Below are 25,758 nucleotides of genomic sequence, written 5' to 3'. Positions count from 1 at the left end.
CAAATATACACCTTGTGAATATCAATTCAAATGGAGAAAGTTGACCACAGGACCTGATTAAGATTCGATTATATAAGAATCGTTTCTAAAACTTTTTTAGCACTTTGCTACTAATACTAAATATACCATAATCTATTATCTATCTATCAAAATCTACTTGCGTTTACTCCCATTGAGCCCATACAGAAGTAGATTTCGATTCTCCAATAGAGTCTTGGATAAAAGGTAAATGGAATTCTGTTTGCACAAAATGTCGTTGAAGTTCGAAGAATTCAAATTCATTTTCGAATTTTTATACTAAATTTTCGAACAAGGTGGGGAAAATTTATCAAATATCGCACTAAAAAGCTGGCAAAAGAGTTACTCAGTGATTATGGAGTGATTAAATACTGGGGCAAGAACAGGAAACGTCGTTGTTCTGTTTTTTTTTCTCACAACAATGTGAAGACCGTCACATTTTGACACTTGACCACTTCAAAATTCGAACAGGATGCAACTTCCGCCACCTTGCGAAGGTATTAAGAAATAAGAAAGTCTCTTTTTTGGATCTTCAAATAGATTTTCGAAATTTTCAAGATCTACTTCTGTACGGAAAGACTGCCTCGCATGTTATAGTTGTGAATCCGAGTTCCGCATAGTGCAAGAGTTTAAAGAGTGTCAACGGACATTTTTCACGATAAATCGTAAATAAAATAAAATTTGGATATATAAATAATGTACAAAATGGTCCTATACATCAAAATTTAAAAAAAAGATTAAATATTTTAAGATATTGAATAGTGTAATTTAGGTAATTTAACATAATGACCTTTGTTTTTAACCTTTTACTCTTAAATGATTAAAAAAGCTTGAGAATCACAACCTCACAACTGTTTTGAACCAATTATGAATAGAAACTCAAAAACTCAAAAACGAAAAAAAAATTTATGATTTTAATTTCAATATTTAGTATTTAGTGTATCCGCCCTTAGCTTTAAGTACAGCAGCAATTCCTTCCGGCATACTTTCAACTAAATTCTTGCATACTATGGGTAGAATCCTATAGAATTCATCACAAACACGTTTCCAAAGCTCATGTATGCTTTCTGGTGTAGTTTCATAACTACATATGAAAGCCTAACAGACAGGAGTTGGAGGGAAACTGGAGCAACTGGTGAAAGAAAAACGGGCAATTGCTCTCTTTAACCATGGATAGTCGAATAGTCAGTACGACTGCCTAGCTCCAGCCACTCGCCCGTTGTCCCCAATGCCTCCAGCTACCAAGCCACTGCTATCGGCAACCCGGTGAGTCTCCATCATCCACGGTCCAGGTCTCAAGAGTCTCCAGATTACCTTCTTCACCCTCTCTCCAATCTCCGAAGCACAACTACCGAGGGAGCGCTCCATCCGGAAGTACTGTACTCAAATTCTCTGTACTCAAATACAATTAACTTGAAGTAAAGTTCGTAAAATTCACACAGAGAACCATGGCTTCTCAAACTACCCCTAGTTCAAATATCCCCGTTCTCCCCTATTTGCCACTAAAAATTTATTATTGTTCCTGCCTTTCGCACATTGTGGAAACTTGTTTCAATGATATAATCCCCTGAAATGAGGATTTAATGGTAATTTTGGCGTTTGGTATCCTATGTAAATTGTGGAATATGTAAAATTGCAAAAACAGTGGAAAATTTTCAGAGCTAAATGCAAATAATTGCAAAATAAATAACACGGCAATGTATTATTACTTTAAGCATAAGTGGAAAAGCATTAAAACGTTTTTTTATGCCTATAGGAGCCAGATCCATTATCAGTTAAGTCAACAAAACATGTTTATTAAAAGCAGCTGAAGGAAAAAATGTGACAAAAAGAACGTGCTGCAATAAAACAGAAGAAAAGACCTCAATAGAATGTTAATTAGTACTCAATGAGCGAGTTTCACACTATCATTTAAAGTGCTTTTCTTATCATGTAAAACAGTATTTATAGATCATGAAACTAGAAAATATGACGAATTTACTGAATGGTATGCTTTTATTGTCTTTTTCCCATTTAATAAAAAAACAGGCATTTAATCTAAAAGTTTACCTGATGGTATCAGTAGTGAAGTCGGTCGGCAGTCGCAACCAAGCATAATTGAGATGAAATACACTGAATTGAATTGATAAGTTTGCTTGTAAAACCTTCACAAAGAATTTATTTAAATACAACGGTTTTTCTTTAAAATATATAATGTAAGTAAATAAATATATATACTTTATTTCAAATAAAAATTCTATTATAAAAATTGCCTTTATTTATAAACATTGTATGAGGGTATTCTGATAAAAACAAAATAAAAAGCTTTTAAAAAATTGATAGGTAAATTAATTCATATCCTCTTATGTCCTCTACACAATAGAAAAATTTATGTCCATATTCAAGAATTTTTCCTAGCCAAGCGTAGGGAATTTGCTTCAATATGTACATAAATTTCTCTAGTGTGTAGGGGCCATTAGGGAATGCAAAAAATTACTGTTCACAGGTAATTTTACTTTGCGGAATATTTACTGTTTTCAGAAAAATTTTACGCTTAAGAAATTTTACTTTTTAAACACAGTAAAAAATATTTCGTAAATGTTTGTATTTTTTCAAAATCATTGTTCATAACATGATCACTTGACGAGCATTTCTTTCCGTACAGAAGTAGATCTTGAAAAATTCGAAAATCTATTTGAAGATCCAGAAAGAACACAAACAGAAGTAGATTTTTGTTCTCCAATAGTGTCTTGGATAAAAGATAAATGGAACTCTATTTACACAAAAAGTCGTTGATGTTCGAAGAATTCAAATTCAATTTCGATTTTTCATACTAAATTTTCGAACAAGATGGGGAAAATTTATCAAATATCCCACTAAAAAGCTGGCAGGAGTTATTCAGTGATTATGGAGTGATTAAATACTGGGGCAAGAACAGTAAACGTCGTTATTCTGATTTTTTTCATCACAACAATGTGAAAACCGTCACATTTTGACACTGAGCTTTTCGAAATTCGAAAAGTATGTAACTTCCGCCACCTTGCAAAAGTATTAAGCAGTAAGAAAGTCTCTTTCTTGGATCCTCAAATAGATTTTCGAATTTTTCAAGATCTACTTCTATCCGAAAGAAAAGAGACTTTCTTACTTCTTAATACCTTCGCAAGATGGCGGAAGTTACATACTTTTCGAATTTCGAAGTGCTCAAGTGTCAAAATGTGACGGTTTTCACATTGTTGTGATAAAGAAAAAGAGAACAACGACGTTTGCTGTTCTTGCCCCATTATTTAATCACTCCATAATCACTGAGTAACCCTTTTGCCAGCTTTCTAGTGTGATATTTGATAAATATTCCCCACCTTGTTCGAAAATTCGAAATTGAATTTGAATTTTTCGAACATCAACGACTTTTTGTGGAAATAAAGTTCCATTTACCTTTTATCCAAGAAACTACTGGATAATCAAAATCTACTTGTGTTTACACCCTTTTTTGTATTTTTACAAACATTTGTCCGTAAATGTTCGTAAACACTCAAAAAATGTTCGTAAAATTTTGTCATTTGTTCATAAGTTTTTGGAGACTCATTGACACAGGTGGAGAATAGTGGAGACTCATTGACACAGGTGGAGAAGTTCAAGTATCTCGGGGTGTTATTCACGAGTGATGGTAGGATGGAGGCAGAACTCTCGTCGCGAATCTGCAGTAATGAGGCTTCTGCAGTAATGAGGGAGCTTGGCAGAAGCGTGTTGAGGAAGGTCGAGCTTAGTCGATCGGCTAAATTATCGGTTTTCAAAGCTGTGTTCATTCCTATTCTCACCTATGGTCATGAGATTTGGGTAATGACCGAAAGGGTAAGATCGCGAGTACAAGCTGCCGAGATGAGGTACCTTCGGGCGGTTAAGGGAATCACTCGTCGAGATCGAGTGAGGAATGTAGCCGTTCGTGAGGAACTAAGAGTCGAGGAGCTGCTTCTTCGGGTTGAGAGATCACAACTTCGATGGTATGGACATGTTCAGCGCATGGATAGAAAAAGATTCCCCAGAAAAGCTATGCAAGCCATTGTGAGAAGGCGTCGACCTCGAGGCAGACCTAGGACGAGGTGGCTGAATCAAATTCAGAATCTTGCCTTGGAACGCCTTGGGATCGAACCCGAACATCTCCCTGAAGTGGCGGAGGATCGACAATCGTGGGCTGCTAGATTGGATGTCATGGGCCCGCGACCCCAATAGGGATAAGCGGTTGAAAATGAATGAATGAATGTTCATAAGTTTTCGTGAAATGTTCGTCAGGCTAACAAAAATTTACGAACATTTTTTGTGTGGAGGAATTTTCGGTCTAATAGGTTGTAGCAGATTGTGATTTTTTTTCTATTAAGGTCTATTTTTCCGTTCACAATCTGCTATTTTTTGTGTGTTTACGTACATTTGTGAACAAATGTTTGTAAAAGTACAAAAGTGATCATGTTACGAACAATGTTTGTGAAAATATACATAATTTTACAAACTTGTTTGTGGGTTATAAGATTTACGGGCATTTCTTAAATCCCCGATAGGAATTCAGAAACATTTTCGAACAATTTTATGAATTTTTTTTCTGTGTCGGAAATTTTGCACTTCTTAAAATATTATTATTGAATTTGTATTTAATCCGAGTTGCAAGTACTTAAAGGTCGCTTGTAAAGAATTTTAGAAACATAAGCTTATCTAGGCTTATTACATTTGTTCCTTTCATTGCGTATCTTCACGAAAAATAAATGAATGAAGAATAAATGTTGCAATAGTTGAAGTCATGTCCGAATAAATTTTATCCTCAAACAGTCATTATATTTTTGGTGGTGTATTCTGAGGAGAATGGTGCACATTGTGAGTATACCATAGCTAAATTGTTCTCTATTCAAGTTTAACATAAAATCTCAACACAATTGCTTCCGTTATGGTGCTCTGCCGAAGATGCTTTCACCATTTTGTACTTTATATCTTAAGAACCTCACAGGAAGGATCTTTTCAGGAGCTAAGAAGATAGGAGAAAATGTGAATGACTGTGTAGTTAATTATAAATAAACTGGGACTTATTCTTGAGTAAAAAATTTTCTCTAAAAAATTTTACATATTTCAAAACACTTTCAATGCATAAGCATTTCACTGAATTATTACTTATTAAACAACTGTTCAAAAATTTTTACCCATATCTCAAATGGGAATTTGTTTGAATAATATTTTCTTCTTTTCGGTTTTAGGCAGAAAACATTTGGTATTGAACTGGTGTGGAATTAAAAATAAACATTCGGGTGTTTGTAAGAATTCAAACTTTATTATATCAAATAATAACTAATTTATCATACATCATACTTAATTTATTTTAATTTTTTTTATTTATTCACTTGAAAGACATAAATACAATTTCTTAACATCTGAACATGTGCGAAAAATAATTGCTGTCGCATGTCAATTGACATTGAATGATGTTGCACTTTCAATAGTTAAGCCAGAAGCATTGCCAAATATAGTCTGGCATGAGTTCCCTAACTGATAACAACCAAACATAGAACATCCATTTCACTACGCCAAGGAACAACAGTTCCTTATTTGTTTTCGGTAAATTTGAGTGGCAAACAGACGCAAACATTTGCCAGTCAATATTTGTGGCTTTTCGATAGTGTTTACGCAGGTTTTTCTGTAAGCAGAGGCTCAGACTTCTCCGTGATCACTGACAATTCCTTCATCATCTTCTGGTTGCGTCTGGCCAGCCGGTACTCTTCGCTACGCATCCATGGTACCAGTAGACGCTGGTTTTCAAGTTCACAGCCTCCCGTGAAGATGCTTACCGGAATGCCCACAAGGAAGACCAGAAGAATGCCAATTGGTGTGTTGTACCAAGTACTGATCCGGAAGAACCAGGGCACAGAATTTGCTGTAGAGTCCATGTGATTAACTATTGGTTCTGTTACATTGAGCAGAAGTGAAGCATCACATCCATCTGTTTTAAAAGGAAGAGGAGCAGCTGGTGTTCCGAAAATTTGGCTCCCAATCAACATTGCTCCTAAAATACTGAATGCACAAATAGCTCCGGCAACGGCTCCCTGAAAACAGAAATATTCCCAATGAGATCAAATACAGCTTGCCAAAACGACTGCACGTGACTTCTTGCGAATGTCATAAACATATTAGAATGCCTCCGGTTAAAGAATTTGAGATCTTGTCCAAGAACGCGAAATTGCTTTCATGACGTCTTATAATTTAGTTTAATTCTAATCCTCACAGTAAAAACCAAACCTCCTAGGCCGTGGTTCTGGTTTATAAGGTAAGCTAATATGCTGGACACGGGTACCGGTCAAAATCCCGAAAGCCAAAATCCAAAAAGCCAAAATTCCGAACGCCAAAATCCCGAATGGGCCAAAGCCCGAAAGCCAAAATCCAAAAAGCCAAAATCCCGAACGCCAAAATCCCGAATGGGGCAAAGCCCGAAAGCCAAATCCCGAATTCTTAAAATTGTCAAAGACAAATTTCATCCATTTGAGGATTTTGAACATTCGGGATATTGGCTTTCGGGATTTTAGCGTTCGGGATTTTCGTTTTCGGAATTTTGGCTTTCGGGGTTTTGGCTGCCACCGGCTGGACACACCTACGGCTTAAGCCGAGAGACGGCATAACGTAATTACAATCAAAATTAAAATTAGGCTACATTTCCATCGATTTCCCACCAAGCCATCTCTCGGCTTACTCCGTAAGGCCGGCTTCAAGCTAGAGGTTTAGCCCATTTACCGAATGTTTCAATATCTTAAATTGCGAGCAATTTTATTGCTTTTTGACAGCCTAATTGGTCATGTGTCCTTAATAATCCAGTAAGCAATTTGGCTAAGCCTTAGGTCTGAAGCCCGTATAAGTCTATCTAGGGCATAAGGTAGTTCAGCTATCGATAGTGAAATGTATCTTTTAATTAACTTTATTAAACCAGAAACAAGGTCAAACTGTGATATCTTTACTAACAACTCAGAAAATCATATACTGGGTGAAAAACTGTAACATCAAAATTACAATTTTAGACCCATTTTATAGAAATGCTTCTAAATTGTCGGATAACAGTATCACAATTATAAATATTTCAGGGAATATTGGGATGTGTTACCCTTTCATTAAAAAATACTTTGCTCAATGTATATTTTAAGGAAAAAGAGAAAAATCCACTGTTTAATTCTATCCCTGGCTAATTGTACCCCGGTTTCCCCTATACCAAAATATTATCTTCAAAATCAATTTTAACTATTCCTTAACCCCAAAATTTGTGCATTTTGATTCTTTATCATTAAACTTTTAGTCAAAATAACCTCAGAATCCGTAATAATAGCCATCAATGGTTACATTACAATGAATAGGGTTCAAGGCTATATAATATGGTTCAGAGGTCTAGTGGTCATAGTTGATTGTCAAACTTTTAGTTATTTTAAATTAAATGACCAAATTTAAGACATAAATTTACACAAATACTTTGAAATTTTGCTCAACTCGGTCCTTTCAAAGAAGTCTACACTTAAGTATTTACGTAGTTCGGAAGAGAAAATATCATAGAATTAATTAAAAAAGCACTGTGTAAGGAGTAAGATCAGATGCGTTTCAGAAGTCAAATTGGCAAGAATTCAACGGCAAAATCATTTTGGTCAGTAAAAAATTCAAATTGGCCAGTAAAAAATTAAATATGGTCAGTAAAAACTTTAAAAAAAAATCGGAAAAAAATTAAATTTGATCAGTAAAAAATAAAATTTGGTCTGTGAAAATTTAAATTTGATCAGTAAAAAATCAAATTTGGTCAGTAAAAAATAAAATTTGGTCAGTGAAAAATAAAATTTGGTAAGTAATAAATAAAATTTGGTCAGTAATAAATAAAATTTGGTCAGTATAAAGTAAAAATTTAGTCAGTAAAAAATCAAATTCGGTCAGAGAAAAGTCAAATTTGGTCGGTAAAAAGTCAAATTTGGTCAGTAGATTTTTTTTAAAATCAGTAAATTGTGAAATATAATCAGTGGAAAATTAAATATGATCAGTGAATAATAATTTAGTCAATAAAAAACTAAAAGGAAATCAATAAAAGTTAAAACTTTGCATATTCGGATAAAAAGTATTGCAGATTTCGTGTTGCGGTAACTTCGTATTTTAGTTCATTTCGTATTTTACCATTTCGTATTTCATATTTCGTATTTCCTAAATTTTGTACAAAAATTAAACAGGTGCTACTGATATCGTCCCAAAACACAGAAAATTTCCCTTTGCCTCACAGGTGGTACAAATTACTTCCTAAAGCACGGAAAACTTCCCTTTGCCTTCAACAGGCGATACAGATAACTTCCCGAAGCACAGAAAATTTGATTTCTTACTGATCAGTTTTTTTTTTATTTTTTACTGACCATTTTTTATATTTTACTGATCAAATTTAATTTTTTACTGATCAATTTTGATTTTTCACTGACCAAATTTTATTTTTTACTGACCAAATTTAACTTTTTACCGACCTTACCAAGTTGGACTTTTCTCCGACCGAAATTGATTTTTTACTGACCAAATTTTATTTTATACTGACCAAATTTTATTTTTTTACTGACCAAATTTAAATTTTTACTGACCAAAATATCCGCTGACAAAATTTTATTTTTTACTGACAGTATTTTATTTTTTACTGACCGTGTTAGATTTTTTACTGACCAAATTTGACTTTTTACTGACCAAATTTAATTTTTTACCGATTTTTTTAAAGTGTTTTACTGACCATAATTTAATATTTTACTGACCATATTTTATTTTTAATTGACCACATTTGATTTTTTACTGACCAAAATTTATTTTTTAGAAACCAACACTGAGAAAAAAAAGAGGGTGCGATTAACATTTTTTCCTCATAACATTAACACTTTTTAGGTGTAAAAATATATCAACATTTTTTAATGTTAATTTTACACCTTTTTGAGGGTAAAAAGGGTAAAATTAACATGGAAAAAGGATAACTTTAACCCCTAATACACCTAAAAAGGGTATTATTTACACCGATTTCGGATCAATACTGCAGGATAATATTAACATTTCCGGAATGTTATTTTAACTTTTTCGGATTTCTCTCAGTGAAGTTTTATTTTTTACTGACCAAAAAGTCGCAGCCGAATGCAACTAATAGATATGTAATAGAAACTTCAAGATTAACACAAAGAATAAATATTTAACATTTGGAAGGACTCTAGTGGCAGCCGCTGCCAATTTAGTTTTCAATTTTATTTTTTTATTAATGAAGAATTATAGCATTTCGCCTGGAAGCCCGATTGAATTCGTGCAGAATTTATCTGGCTATATTTTCGTTAGATAAATAAAAATTAAATGTTAATGTAAATATATTACAAAAACAAAAAACTGCACTCGGAAGGACCAAGTGGCAGTTGCTATTATATATATTTTAAATGGGAGTTTGACGTTTTGCAGATGTAATTTTCTTGATTGATAATGTGTAAAAGCCTTAAAAGAACAGTTTGAAAGTGTTTTTGCAAATTATTGAGAAGAAATATAATGAAAATTCAGTGAATTACTTTGACCGTGAAATGTTCGATGAATAAGCATTACTCTATGATTCTGATAAAGATGAAAACATCGAACGGTTAGAAATCTTTAGATACAGTGACCAAGAACACTGGTAAAAATAAAAGGGTCAAATTGACCCTTTTCAAAAGGATGGATCGTATTTGACCCTTTGAAAGGTTCACTTTTGTATCACTTGAAATTTAGTATGCACATTTATCACGAATAATCATGTTTTATTGTAAACTTATTACTGATATCATATTTCTCTCATCTGAGCGAACACCAAAGATCACTTTTTTATTGTTTTTTTATTCGTTTATTCCGGAATTAAATAGATGTCAAAACCGTGACCCTTTCGAAGGGTTCCTGGTGACCCTTTCAAAGAGTCAAATATGATCCATCGTTTGGAAAAGGGTCAATTTGACCCTTTTATTTTTACCAGTGAAGATGAAATTTCTGATTCAGACACCAGAAAAGAATTGACTAAAGCTCCGAATGTTGAAATAAATATAAGTAAAAATATTAAAATATTTTGTAAAATCCGATAAATGGCAGCGGTTGCCACTTGATCCCGCTAGTTTAGTTAGAGTTCTACGTTCTACGAAGTGTTAAAGATTTAGATTTTGTCGAGGAGAACATGAAGATAAACCTTTGAAAAATACCCTTTACCATGTGGTTAAGAAAACAACTCCATGAATTATGTTTCCTGAAGTAGTCTGGTACGTTTTTTGAGAAGGAAAATTTTGCAGTTATCCCATGGAAAGATTCATTTCACCCATTTGACCAATATCTGTCGCTGATGAATTTGAAAGGACCTCAAAATTACCTTTTCAAAGTATCAAAATTTAAAGTTTGAAAATCATTTTTCAGTAAAGGGTTCAATTAAATCTTTTAAAATGTGAATCGTATTTGGTATCTCAAAAGGATCGCCGAAGATTTCAAGTGAATCTTATGTTTAACAAAGTAGGAAAAATATCTCATATAATATCTTACCTTATTATTAGCCTTTGGAATAAACATTCCCAGCAAGAACAGTCCAAGCAATGGTCCAGTAGTAATTCCGGATACCGTGTGATAGATGTAGAGGATTGCGTTGACTTTCTCAACAATAAATACAAGACCCACTTCAATAATTCCTACAATTAGGACGATGATCTTCATGATATTGCTAGATTTCTTCTCACTCGCATTGGGGAAGCATTTTTTGGCTAGATCTTCGTAAACCGTTGCTGCCAAAGAATTGAGACAGCCTGCCATTGTGGACATTGCAGAAGAAAAGATTGCTGCAATGAAAAGTCCTGGAAGTCCTGGAATCACAGATCCTACATCCATTACAAAGTAGGGAATGATCTGGTCGACTTTCTTAACTATTCCAATACTCGATGGATCGCAGTTCTCATATAGAGCATAAGCAATAAGTCCAATGAAAGCACAAATGCAGAACTGAATAATGATTCCGACGGTTGAGAGAATAGCACAGCGACGAGCTGCTCTGATGTCCGGAACAGCCAAGCATCTTTGAATCGTTGTCTGATTGAGTCCGATGGTATACGAAAAGAGGAAGGTGATACCGATGACAACACTCCAGAAAGATTGCCTTATGAGAGGATCTGGATCCATTCTGAAAGACAGAATTCATTATAAGATTTCTATCTATATTGCGTCTCAAAAGCAATCGGAACGAAATTATAAGTTTCTTCAATATCAACGAAAATCATTTCCTAGAAATTTCATCCACTTTGCGATATACCGTATTACGCCGCTTGATATATCAATTATCTTGAATGAAGCGTCAATATTTGCAATGCACATTTTATTCAACTTGAGCTTTCTATTCAACTGAGTGCTCTGCAAATATCATAAAACAGTTATCTGCTTATGAATATTGAGATTATTTTAATAAAAGAAACGGTAATGAATGAAGCTTCTTATCTTAGGTCTCGCAGTTTAGTGATAGTGATACTTTTTAAAAATAAACTTTGGTTGTAAAAGATTCATTTAGCTCTGAGACAGAAGAGAAGGTGAGACAACTTCGTTAGGAAAATCTAAATTCAAATCCAAAAAAGATTGTTAACTTGAGGAGAGAAGTAATTCACTACCAAATTAAATACTTCTTTATTATACAGAAATAGAAGTTTTTAAGCTAGCTCGAGGGGTGCTTTGAATCGAATTACAATAGCACCCATTAATATTTCTTGGATTTTTCTGCAGGTAGGTTAAATGTCCTAATATTCAAAACCATTTCCAGACGCTTTAATTTTGACAGAAGATTCAACACATTAAGTTCATATTTTTTCCGAAGAGAATTACATAAATTTGCTCCTTGACTCTTCTAGAATGTTACTGTCTAGTGAAAATTCTTTAGATATAATTTGAAAACTTCTTAACTACAAGAAAAATACGCGAGTGTAAAGTACTTCTATTGGAAACAAATTAATCCAAATGGAGACAAGGGAAGGTTTCTAATTGGAGACAAACAGTGTAAGTGAAACCGCGACGAAAGGCTTCCAAAACCTTGTTAAGTTGCTCCTGAGTGCAGTATTTGTTCTTTTTCCTGGGCTTTTTTCCTTTCCCATTTAAAACAATAGGAAAATCTCTCCAAAAAAATTATATATTTCCGGGGTTTCCTACTGAAGCATTTGCAGACACTTCAGAAAATGCCCTTTTTTGTTCACGTACCGTTAACAATAAAGATTAGCACTGAATTTAACTAAAATTATGCAGAAATATGACATAAATTTTAAACAAAACGAATAAACAACAGTCACCTCATTGTGTTTGTCATTGGAAAACATGGTCGATCGATGAAAAATTCAATGGTGAAATGTACACTTTTAATTTTTCTGAGAAATTAACAAATTAAAATTAGTGAATATAAATGGATTTTCACTTTATTTGGAGCAAAATTAACTAAAGAATGAAACTGTGGTATAGAAAATATATAAATATAATAATTTAGTACTGTATTTATCGTAAAAATAATGACGTTTCCATTTGGAGTAACGAAAAATTTCCATTTGGAGCAGGTTTTGAATCAGCTTAATTTACCCTAAGTAATTTAAGACATTAGATATTCTTGCAGTTTTTTTTCGTATTTTACTCCAAAGGAATTTAAGAAATTCTTGTGCGTGCCACTTATCCACTTGCGACTATAAAACATAATAAATCGCAAGAATAAATTTATTGCAAATTGTTCCATGATGTGCTATATGCAAGAAGATAAGTTCACTCGGTTTAGTAGGGGAAAATACTCTCCCTTCTCACGTTCATTTCTTCAAATAATATGAATTTCTTTTGCTTTTCCTAATATACTTCAACATAATTATCACGTAATTATCAATAATTGATGATAAGCTAACTAATATTTAAAAGAAATGTGTAAAAGTCTCTTAGGAAAAATAAGAGAAAATTCACATTTTTCGAAGGCATGAACGTGCGAAGGGAGAGTACTTTCCCCTAGCAATTTGATTCAGTAAAAATTCTTCTCTAGTTTTAGAATTCCTACAAGTCCGATTAGATTAGCCGGAACTGATTTGCAGAAGACCTACACGACCTACACAGATTTTTCGGTTGTCATTATTCGATCTTTAATGCCTTCAGGAAATTAATGTAGGGAGAGGTGGGGCTATATTGAGCTGGGGCTACATTAAAAACGCTATATTTAAAGAAAGCTGGGCTTTAACGTAATGAATTTAGATAGACAAAACAATTTAAGATCTAGGGCTAGGTCCAACTTCAAAAACTTAAAAAAGCGTTTTCAATGTAGTCCCAGCTGAATGTAGCTTCATTTCATCCTAATAATATTTTTAGAGATAATTAAATATCTACAAGAGCAGTTAGAGGAAGTCTTTGAGGTTTTGCACACACTCTAGTTTCGATCACTTTACACCGTTCCCAACTTCCTTTAAAAAATCTGATCTAATGTTTTCAGGAAATATATATGACTTAAGCTATTAAAATATGCCATAGAGGTCATATTCATTAAAGGCCTGTATACATTGGGAGCAATTTTCGTCAAAAATCGTATTTATTGACAGAATTTTGTCGTTTCTACCTACAGCAATGCGAATGATTTCCTACAAAAGAAAAATTTTTGACGAAAGCTGCTTACAATGTGTAGACATTCTAAAGGAATATGGGAAAATTATCAAGTGTTCAAAGCCAGAGTATGTGCGAAGCCTGAAAACATTCCCCTACTATGTTATACTGTGCGGGGTTTCACTGATTTTCCTTTCGGTCGCAAATGTATTATGGATTATTTCGAACTTGGAAGGTGAGACCTTCAAACTTAAATCGTGATACTATTAGTTAATTAAAATCTTCAGGGCTCATTCAGAGAACTTACGTGAAGAATTGCAAGCGATCTCCCCTAGAAGCAGCTTCAAAGACTCCGGAGAAGCCTCCAGTGAGCCTCAATCCTAAGATCGATATTGTAACAGTAGCAACAATGATCGTGGTAAACTGGATGGTATCTACCCAACAGATAGCCCTCATTCCTCCAAAGAGTGTATAGAAAATGCATACTCCACAAATGACAGGAGCGATCACATGGATGCTGATCCCGGAGACTTGATTGAAAGCTAGAGCTGGGACGTAGATATGAATAGGTGTTGTAATAATCACGAAGACCGTATATACGATACTGGCCATCACTCTTGAACTACTTCCGAAGCGCCTTTCAAGGTATGTAAATGTAGAAGGCATCTGAAGTTCACAGAAGAGAGGAAGAAGTACCTTGTACAGGAAAACGCCCGTGAGGCCCACACAGATAAAGGCCATGAAGAATTGTGTCCCGAAAGCGTACATTTCAGCCGGAACGCCCAACATTGTAATCCCCGAAACGAAGGTCACAATAAGGGACATAGACACGGGCAGGACTTTCATCTGTGAACTACCCAGTAGATATTCCTCAGCATTGTTCTGCTTTCGCTTCGAAAGGAAACCATAGAAAACCCCAATTAAGGTTGAAGAGGATAGGGCTATCGTTAGAATTATGTAGTCCAAGACTCCAAAACTCTTCTTCTCGAGTAATTCACTATGTAGTGGAGTCATTGTTCCTAATAACTTCACCTGTTCACTGACTGATTGATACTGAATATCTCATGCCGATCTTCAACTATCTTAGAGGCTCATCTTAAAATACGCAATAACGTCGCACGTGATATAAACCTTCTAGGAATTAAACACAGAATCGCGAGACATTTCCTCAACCAGATGATCAGATGTTCTGTATTTGGAAAAATACTGAAACACTCTGAGCATACTTCTATACAATCACTTTCACATTAATTGTTTTACCTATTTACTCACTTTTTGCAGTCTTTGAGATAAAACTAATAGTGACAAAGTTTCTATTGAGATCCAAAAAAAAGCTATTTATATATTTGTATAGCTTGAGCATTGGCTGGCGTCACGCATTCAAACCTTCATTGATGGCATTAAAAAAATGTATCATTATAAAAGTCTATCAATAATAAATAAGGGCATTTTGCAAAATTCACAGGAATAATTCACAAATATAAATATAAATATTGCTATATTCACAAATAGAATTTTTAAAATAAATGGCAGTATAGGATTAGGTTATCTATCGAACTAACATGATTATAATAATTTACTAGTTATTTCATATTTATAATAAGGTATTTAGCATCGGATGAAGTCTAAAATGGTTCTGACAAATTGATTTTAAGTACCACAAGTACGAAAGGGATACTTTCATGCCGCTCATAAGGACGTTTTCTGTAGCCCAGTAATTAACTATTTTAATAATTAACAACTTTAAATGTTCATTGAATAAGTTTTCCAACCTTTTTGGTCGATAAAGTTCGAAATTTTAAAAATATATATTTCCTAAAACCTCATTTAAAATAAAATTTATAAAAGACAAAAATAGTCTTTTATTATTTTATGAATGCCTTCAAATTGTCAATTTCAATGTTACAATGATTTTTCAGGATCTTTTCTGCAAAGAATATGTAAAATATTCCCATAAAGACTGTTATACTAAAAAGTCGTTATAAAAGTATGATAACGACATTTAAAAAATGTACAGAAATAGTCTAGTATACTGCAGTAGACGTTGTAATTACAGATTAAATTATTAAAATTGAACAGTAATGGATAAAAAGGGTGGCAAAGCGTCCGAGGCTTTGCGAGCTTCTCGAACACTCGAGAAAGAGCTCTGTCTTATATACCCTTTCGCAAGTTTTTCTAGTGTATATAAAATTATGGTAGAATAAAATTTGTCTATAAATCACCACAAAACCATCTTGAAGTTGAAAATTTTTCAAAAAAAAAAATCATTAATCTTTTAATTAATATTATTGACCAAATCGGATGAAAATTAGGCTTTTGACCTCCAATAATTCAAGATGGCGATTTTTCCGGTGATAGGTGTCTAAGGACGAAATGTTCAGCTGGACTACCTCCAAAACATTTCCAAAAATGAATGAAATCGCCAGGGCCAATTTTTTTTTTGCAAAGTTAGAAAAACCTCATTTTTGACCTATTTTTGGGAGATATGGAACACATGAAAGGGGAGGGAGAAAAACTAAAGAGGTCGGGTTTGAGATAATGTCATTTAAGGAGGGGTCATCGAGATTTGCAAGTTGATATCTCTTACCGTTTGAATTTTATATGGGTCAAAAGACTGAAAAACTGCGAAAACGAGTATTTTTAAAATAGAGCTATTACTGTTACTTTCTCGATCCATCACCGATTGTGACCAATGCAGTCGGGTTCAGAATTACAAGAGCTTTCAAAAAAGTCCAAATTTAACCAAATTCGTTGAAAATTAGGCCCACCAGGTTGGTTGACCTTCGACCTTGAATAATTCAAGATGGCGATTTTTCCGGTGACAAAATTTTTCGGTGCTGCCGATCCTCCACCATTTCCGGAAGATGTTCACGGTCAATCCCAAGACGCTCCGAGACAAGATCCTGGATTTGATTTTGCCACCTTGTCCTAGGCCTGCCCGGAGGCCGGAAGTTGTGATCTCTCAATCTAACTTTCCAACTCTTAGCTCCTCACGAACCGCCACGTTCCTCACTTGATCTCGTCGAGTGATGTCATTTACCCCCCGGTGGTACCTAATCTCGTTAGCTTGCCCTCGCGATCTCATGACCATAGGTAGGAATAGGAATGAACACAGCTTTGAAAACCGATAATTTAGCCGACCGACTAAGCTAGGCCTTCCTTAGCATGCTTCAGCCAATAACCCTCAATACTTCAAAAGCCTGGCCAATCCACGACGAGAGTTCTGCGTCCATCCTACCATCACTCATGACTAAAGCCCCGAGATACTTGAACTTCAAAACCCCAATTCGCAATTTACGGGTGAAACTACCCCACCCACCTCTACCATGTATTACAGAATTTTATTAAAAAAAAGTAAAATGCTAACCATGTACTCTAGTAGGGTCGGAGGAACGCCTGTTCGACAGGGAACCCCTTTTGACACTTTTGTCAAAATGTTGAAAATTATTTAATGTATATAGTAAAATATAAGTAATATAACGTTTTTTCTATAATATACCTTTTACTATAAACAAAGATGTTCAAATTTCGTATCCCAAATGGTACAGAGTAGGGTGTCAATAGGTGCTGACACGAGTTCTTAAAGTGTCAATAGACGTTCCTTTCACCCTAACTCTAGTCTCTAGTCCTCGGAACACCTCGCAATGACGTATATATATTGCTAGAAACTCGAAGTGAAAATTGATTTAATAAATGAAATACGAAGTAAAACAAAGCCTATCGCAAAATATAATTGGTAAAAAAGTAGAGAACTATTTTCAAAAATCTATTTAATTTTGTGGAAAACTCACCGATCCGAGAAACTACACCAACCCGAAGCCCCCTCACCTTATTCAAAAGCATGTTGGTAATCATTTTCATGGAATCAAGCAATGGATGTGTATGTTTTTGGAATATGGTACATAATTTGTTGGGTTTTGGTCTATACAGAGCAATTAGGCTGAGAGAATCAATCTCGCTTGATTTGGATTTCTATAGTTATTGAAATGCAGTGTAATTTATATGACCAACACATACCTTCTGGTAGAAATTGTATATCAATAAAGGATATAACTGCTGGCCTTATTGTATGAATTATCTGTTTATCGGCGACTGTAAGACTCAATGAGCTATAAGTTTTTATTTTGGAAAAGTGAACCACATCACTGTTTGATAGAATTAGTAGTAAAATGATACTTTCAATCAATTTCAAGAATCAGTTCTATAATACGATAGATTTAGTCATAAAGTGGTGTGCAATCAATCGTAAAATTCAATAGATTCAATTCTAAAATACAATAAATGAATAATAAAATAGAATAGAATTAATCCCGAAATGGAGGAGAATCCATTCCAAAATAGGATGGATTCGCTCACAAAATCGTTTCGAATAAATCGTAAAATTGTACAGAATCTATGGAAAAATTCAATAAAGTAAAATAATGTGATTAAATGTGATCAAATGATTATGGATTTGTGCAAAAAGGAGTCACTGAGGACATAAGTCTAATATTTCTAATCGTTAAGTCCGTTAAACCTTAAGTCTGGCTAATTGCGTATATATATAATAATTAAGTATAAAAACTAACATTACATATAATAGAATATTAATTAAAATTTGAGCAATGTTATGATTTGTTGTGTGAAATGATAAGGTCCAAATACCTTGATGATATACTCTATTTTATTATTGATTTTTTTAGCAATACAAAGCTATCGCGTAATATCATAGATGAACTTTTCAATAAAAGAAAAATGAAATAAAAATAACTTGCATCACTATCGATTATTGCAATACCATAAGCTTTAGTGTAATCAGTGTAATATTTTGCAATATCTGATAATTTTCCCTAATTTTACTTTATCGAAAATCTTTTAATGTGTATCCTTTTGACATGCAAAAAGTATTAATCAAAGTGCCATAGCAACATCAATGACATTTAGGATGCATCCCAATGAAAGTTTGCAGTGCAATATATAGCATAATTTGGACGAATGAATAATCCCACTGAATTCCATCCATACCAATTCCTCAAACGCAGACTCCATTGTAATCACGTCGAATTCCGGAATGCATTTATTATGCAAAATTGCCCCTTGTACCCAGTTAGCTCAGAATATTAACAATCTCAGCTTTTGTGGTCTGAAGTGAAATCCGAACTTGTTAGATCGGGCCCAAACATTGCAGACACGTTTTGATACTCATATATCATAAACATAGAAATATTATGTATATCATCGGTTTTCTACTAAAAAAAAAATGGTCTAAGAGGACCTATGAAATTATTCCCTATTGAAAAATCGGCATTTTATGGTGAATAAAAAAAGAAATTTGGCAAAATGTTCCTACACTGAGAAAAAAAGAGGGTGCGATTCACTTTTTTCCTCGTAACTTAACACTTTTTAGGTGTAAAAATATATCAACATTTTTTAATGTTGATTTTACACTCTTTTAAGGGTAAAATCAACATGAAAAAGGGTAACTTTAAGCCCTAATACTTCTAAAAAGCATAATATTTACACCAATTTCGGATCGATAATGCAGGGCAAAATTAACATTTCCGGAATGTTATTTTAACTATTTCGGATTTATCAGTGTAGGAACTTGTATTGGATTTTAGTGGATCCGATTTTATTAAGATATTTTGAAGAAAATCATAACATTTTACTAATAACTACGACGACAGTAGTAGTCATATTTACAAGGCAACAAGATTTTACAAGATTTTGCAAATATATTCTTATGAGAGACAGCTGGATATTAGGCCTTTTCGTCTTTCTGACTCTGATTCTCATTGTCAAACATCCCAACTTTACATGATTAATTATATGAGCTGTTTAATATGGTAATTCATTTTCAGAAATTCGATGTAAAATATTTCTAAAAGTGCTCTATCTTTTTCGATTAAGTTTAGTATGTTGGAGAGAAGGCTATGACTTTTCATGCGATATGTCGCACTCCTCCTTCAAAATACCCTTATCTGGGATGAAATCGAAAAATCGATTTTCGAAATCTTGAGCTCTACTTTTAATTTCGACAATATCTTAATTAGCTGTATGTACGATCGAGACTTTTCCAACGATAAGCCTTAAATGAACCCTGATCCCAAATATACCATTTTATCGGGATCTATTTCCAGTGTTTATAAACCGATTTTTTATGGCCCCGGTACACCTTTTGGACCAGGAAAATTTTATGAAGTCTAAATACAAATCCCTTTCTTTCTGACACGTTTTGCATAAATATCTATCTCATTTAGTCTCACTCTACTTTTTCTTTTAAATGTTATAATAAATTCAATTTAGCTCAATCAAATTTAGAGTGTGAAAGAGTTAGATAGATATAATGCAAAACGTGTGATGAAGAAAGGGATGTGAATTTTGATTTCATGAGACTTTCCTGATCTAAAAGGTGTGCTGGGCCATTAGATATGATTTTTGTTTTTCTTTTGTAAGCTTTCTATTTTCTTTCTATTTTTGGTAGTTGAGATTCTTTACAGGCAACGTCGATAAAAAAAATACGCTAGCAAACTGATCTGGGCAATTCAGAACTGTCCTAACGCGATTTTTATTACTTCCAAAATTTAAATCACAATCAAATTTGGACTCACTTGAATTGCAAGCATTCTAAAGTCATCTACAGAGAATCACTGCTATAATAAGCTTATCTGAACTTGTCACTTGTTTCTAGAATTATATTACGAAATTCCAAATTAGTCCGGCACATTGATACGTGATGTGTTCAATAGTAAAAAGGTTTAGGCAGATAGGACGAGTGAATCGGAACCAAAAGGAAGCAGGAAACAAAGTGAAGGTAATAACTCACTCGATGGATAATTTCGAACCACTGACTCACAACTGGGGAAAATCAATCTGCATAAACTTGAAAAGGGTCTGCTCTGCACTGATTCATCAGCTCTATTACCATCCAGCAGGGATTTTGAAAAGACCTTTTCAGCACTTGCTGGGAAGCATTCTGTGACACGGTAGATTGTTCGAATGTTTATTTTTGTCCAATGGCACAGAATATCAAAACGTTACCTTTCCAAAAAGCTTTTGAGACAATAAATTCATTCAAGAAATTGTGTTCAAATTTATTTTCTTAAACCTTCTTAAATCAAAAAATACCTTTGCAAGGTGAGATTCAATTCAATTGGACGTGTACACTACATAAAAATTTAACTTTTCACGCAAAATATTTTTCTTATATTATTTTATTTAGTATAGGGTAAAGTGGTACAAGTTGGATAATGGTACAATTTGGACAGGGCTTTTTTTCTTGATAAATTTAGTACTTTATTTTTAATGCTTTAGTTTTATAATTTGGTTCCTTGTGCTTAAAAACAAATTTTGAACAGTATTTATCAAGAAAAAAGCCATGTCCAACTTCTACCGGCGAATTGTCCAACTTGTATCACTTTACTCTAGTTAACACGAAAAGTATAAATTTTTGCATGAATATAGGTTAAGTTTTGACATTTATTTTCTAATTTACAAGAAGATTGAAGTTGGTGTGTCGGTGCATTATACAAAATGGAAAATCTTAAATGTTTAAGCTTAAAATGGTAAAAAGATGGTATGACTATCAATGGCCACTGGTTCATCAATATCAAGTGGTTCCGAATAGATGCTTAAGTTTCGAAAAAGTTTTTTATTTAGATATAGCTTAGTAAACTTAAGTGTAGTAAGAATTTCTTCATCATGAACCATACTTACTTATTTTAGCTCCAAAACCTAGCTGCAAAACCTGAAACAATTCGGCCGTGAAAAGTATTAAAAACCGCATAATTAGAATTATATATGCTCCTGCAATGGAATAAAATTGGTAAGTCATTGGAAAAAATTCGATGTCCGATTAATTACGATTTAAAAAATTGTAAATTTTTGTAAATAATTGATTTTTTTTTAATATTCTGTAGTATTAGGTGAGATTCTTAACAATCTCACCTACTATAATCCTAACAAAATTTCATGTCGTCCGATCGACCTCAAATTTGGCCAAAATGTGTTTCACCACTTCCTGATTCCGAATATATATGTGGCTAAGTTACGTTCCCGGCCGGCCGGCCGTCCGGCCGCTCTTTGGAGCTTAATAGCTCCTAAACTAAAAAAGATATCGACTTGCGGTTTTCGGCAAAGGTTATATATCGGGTGAAAATTACAACTTGGTGCATAGACCCCCCACCCCCCACCCCTCCTTCCACCATTTTGAAGACCCCCCTTTTTTTGTTTTCTCAATAGCTCCGTCCCTATGGCATCGATCGGGCTCAAATTTTAGTATGTTATAGCTGGGCCTTAGAGCTTTCCATCAATACCAAACTTAAGGTCCCCCGACCCCCCTGACCCGAGCTATAAGGGTCCAAAAAAAATTTCTTAAAATGGCCATAACTCCGGTTCTAATTGTCAGAATTTAAAAAGTGAGGGCTTTTTGGAAAGCTCTCGTGAAATGCCACTTCCCCTTCTAACATCGTAAGTTCATAAAACCACCGCTAGGGGCGCTTTTTTTAAAAAGAAAATTTTTAAATCTTAAAAGTTAAATAACTCAAAAATTCCATTGTGCATCGGGCTGAAAATTTAGTATGTTGTAGCCGTTGATTATACCTATCAAACAAAAAGGGGAATCAGTGGCGCAATAGGCAAGACCGTTGGCTCTTGGGCGGATCGATTCCCTGGCTCGACTTACTGTTGTGAGTTCGAGTCCCGCCCGGTGCAAAGATCTGAATGTCTAATTTAGACAATTTTCATATGTTAATAACGTAATATAATGCACCGCCTACGCCCAACAATTCCGGGAGCATAGAAGAAGCATCCACAATACGGGGAAGGCGCTCCTGGGCGAGTCTACAAACGGACTAGCAGGTTCTTCTAACACGGGATATGGACATTGTAAAAAAAAAAAAAAAAAAATGATTACCTTTGTAATGAATATATCTCGATACGATTAATAATAATAATCAAACAAAAAAAACCTTAAGTCGATCTAAAACCCCTGACCCGAGCTATAAGGGGTCAAAGTTCGAACATTGACCGGCCTCTATCTCCGGTTCTAATTAACATAGCGTCCTAAATTTTACCTTTTTGGTTTCGTCTCGATGAGCACTTTCAGATGGAAGTTCAAAAAGTCACCACAGATGGCGCTGTGATAGCGTCAAAATTCATCGAAATTCAAAGTCACTTTTCTCAAAAACGGCATTGTGCAAGTTAATGAAATTTTAGTATGTTGTAGTCCAGTCTAGGACGTTTCCAAAATGGTGCGTATGCGCGCTGTGGTTTCAATAGAACCGGAGATATGAGGGGTCAAAGTTCACAAAATTCAAAAACTCATATCTCCGGTTCTATGTGACCGATTTTGATGAATGAGGGCTTAAACGAAAGATCTCACCAAATGCTACAACTTTCTAGAATATTTGAACTTTGTGGGACCAACACCAGGGGCGCCACAGTCGAAAAACCAATTTCAATATCACATAACCTCAATTATCTCGACTGTCGCTGAACCGATTTTGATGATTACTTCGACATAATTGTAGAGCACATTTGTCTCTACATTTCGTCCATACATCATTTTCCGATCAGACTACGCTATCACTCCGATTTTGCCGTTTAAGTGTGAAAAAATTGATTTTTCCGATAATAACGCTTTGAAATCACTCAGATGCCAATTTGACTGCCTCTACTCCACCAAGACACTTAAAATAGGGGTTTAAATGGAAAGTCCCGCAAAATACAACAATTCTTTGATTTAGTTGAAGCTCAACAAATGACTACTTGGGGCACTCTGGATGAAAAAACGAGTTAAGAAACAAAAAACCTCGCTTATCTTGGCTTCTGAGTAATCGATGAGATCATGTTCTATAGGAAAATTATAGAGAACATTCTGGTCTACATTTCACCCATATATTACTTTTGTGCCAGTTCATCCAAATCCTTGATATTTTGGTTTAAATACAAAATTTGTATAATTTCACGAATTTGATTCAAGATAACTGAATGGCGTCTCCCAACTTCAGCTCCAAATCGAATTTGCATGCACTCCGAGCTAGCTCACGTTAAGAATCTCACCTACATAAGCCGGTTAGGATTATCTGTCCCTTTAATTCTTTATTTTATCTACTCTCGGAAATATTGAATTTTTTAATCCGGCTTTTTGCACTCCTTTCAACAAGACTTCATTGACGATGTTGACTGTTTCTAAACAACCGAAAATTGCGCTTCTTCAGGAATTACTACGTCAGATTCATTAATATTTTCATGTGTTATTAGTTTCCTTTTTTGGAACACGCTGCAAAAAAATATGCATTCACGTAAAGTATTTAAAATATGATTTAAATTCTAACGATCGTCTTAAACCTTGATACGACTAATAAATTAAGTTAAATTATTTTAGAGGAAGAGATTATTTAGATTGTTTTAGAGGACTTTTTTAAATATTTTTTTCTATAACAAATATATTCGTAAACTAATATCCAGGAAATGTGCCGTATATTTTCAAATATCCAGTCAGGGGCTTCTCGACATTTCATTTTTTCATATGTACGTTTTTCCATAGAGTCACTGAAGACTATTGGCAAGTTTCTTCCTAAAGAAAATTGACTTATCAGTCTGATATATTTCGAAATCGTGCATTAAAGGCTATCTAAAAATACATATTTTAGAATGTTCGCCAAAATTACAAAAGAACTACGAGCAAATTTGTTTAAGTTGCGGTGCAATAGCTTCAAAATTTTTACAAGGAAAAGTGAAAAATAGCTTCACTTTTTATTAGGTTTGATGGGCCCCTGTATCCAGTACTCAATAGAAACAAGCTAAACTTATCTGAACTTAACTCAGCTGAAATTTAGATATTGAAAGTATTTATCAAATAAAGTCTTGAAAAAAAATCTTCAGCTGCTTGAATCTTTCCCACCTTGCCTTATGTTTATATACAAAATTGCAGTGTTGTGAAAATATTTTCATGTACATCATGCGTTGTAAATGTCTCTCCCTTGTTCGCCAGCGCCTGATTTTAAATTCGCTTTGGTAAGGCGAAGGAAAGTGCCTTAAATTAAAACGTTGTATCCCAATATACCCCTCTAAACTCTGCTTTCATATTAAGTTGTCTCGTTAATTTCTGTTATCTCAATTTTTGCTTTTCTCTTTTGCTAACAATTTATTTATTGATAAGGCAAAATTAACCTTTCATTTTAATTTATGATAAAGCAATTCAGGAATTGTTTTTTTTAAATATATTTTAAGATAATTCACTGAATTTGTACAATTTTTTGCTAGCTTGGTAGATTTGAACTTTTTTAAGGATTAATTAAAGTAAAGAAATATATAAAGAAAAACGAATAAAAAATAGGGAAAAAATATATTGTTGATCTAACATTTTAATGACAGTATTGAAGCATTCGATATAGCACTTTATTATTTTTATAGTTCGACTTAAACTTTACACATTGGAAAAAACGTTTTTGTATAAATTTTGGTTTATTTTTAAATGAAAAACTCATTCCACAACAATTTTCAAAATTGTAACACTTTTTAACTGATTATGAAATGTTTGGATTCATTTGAAAAGTAGGGAAAGGTAGGGCTATTTTGAATTGTGGGGCTACACTGATATATGTACATAAAGGTGTTAGATCCTAGTTTCCTTTAGAAATACGCGAAAAAGAATGGTAGCAGGAAGTGGGGCATCTTTGAAAGTGGTACATCTTTGAAATTGGGATTTTTCTCCTATGTTTAAGTGAACCTGAGCCATATCATAATGTAATTTAGCTTCTCAGTCAGTTTGTGTATCTAAGTTGTATCACGATAAGTCTCAATTTTGTTTAAAAATAGGTGAAAAATCCGATTTTCAAAGGTGCCCCACTTTCAAAAGTGCCTCACTTCCCCCTATATCAGAGTAGCCCCACACCTCAAAGTAGCCCTACCTCTTTATTTACATCCCCTACTCCTGATACTCACATACGATTATAAGAAAAAATAATCACAGGACAATATGAATTTTGAGAAATATCGTGAAATAAGGTAGTACTCCAAATAAATACTAATAAATTATTATATATTATAATGAGCACAAAATAAAATTCGATAAATACTCAATTATGAGTTCAAAGGCAGTGCAATTATTGCGTAAATTTTGGCTAAGTGAAAATAAATAAATAAATTAATTAAGTTCATTTTATTTGTAAACATTGAGATGTTTTT

At 33.8% G+C, this 25,758-nt stretch overlaps 1 protein-coding gene and 1 long non-coding RNA gene across 2 annotated transcripts in view; one reads left to right on the top strand and one right to left on the bottom strand.

Moving 5' to 3' along the window:
• Window positions 1–5,283: 5,283 nt before the first annotated feature.
• Window positions 5,284–14,800, bottom strand: LOC129803216 (sodium-coupled monocarboxylate transporter 2-like). The gene is made up of 3 exons (XM_055849660.1): window positions 13,895–14,800; window positions 10,543–11,170; window positions 5,284–6,074 (listed from the first exon to the last, which is right to left on the bottom strand). The coding sequence occupies exons 1-3, from the start codon at window positions 14,599–14,601 to the stop codon at window positions 5,655–5,657; spliced, it is 1,755 nt and encodes a 584-aa protein (XP_055705635.1). The 5' UTR covers window positions 14,602–14,800; the 3' UTR covers window positions 5,284–5,654.
• LOC129803291 (uncharacterized) overlaps window positions 11,508–25,758 on the top strand; it is a 36,304-nt gene continuing 22,053 nt past the window's right edge. Inside the window, exon 1 of the long non-coding RNA XR_008751848.1 lies at window positions 11,508–11,760. This is a non-coding gene — a long non-coding RNA (uncharacterized LOC129803291). The remainder of the gene's footprint in view (window positions 11,761–25,758) is intronic.

This window comes from Phlebotomus papatasi, chromosome 2, assembly GCF_024763615.1.
Source record: "Phlebotomus papatasi isolate M1 chromosome 2, Ppap_2.1, whole genome shotgun sequence".
Lineage (NCBI taxonomy): Eukaryota > Metazoa > Arthropoda > Insecta > Diptera > Psychodidae > Phlebotomus > Phlebotomus papatasi.
The sequence above is the reverse complement of the archived record's forward strand: the minus strand, read 5'-3'. Positions and strand labels throughout refer to the sequence as shown.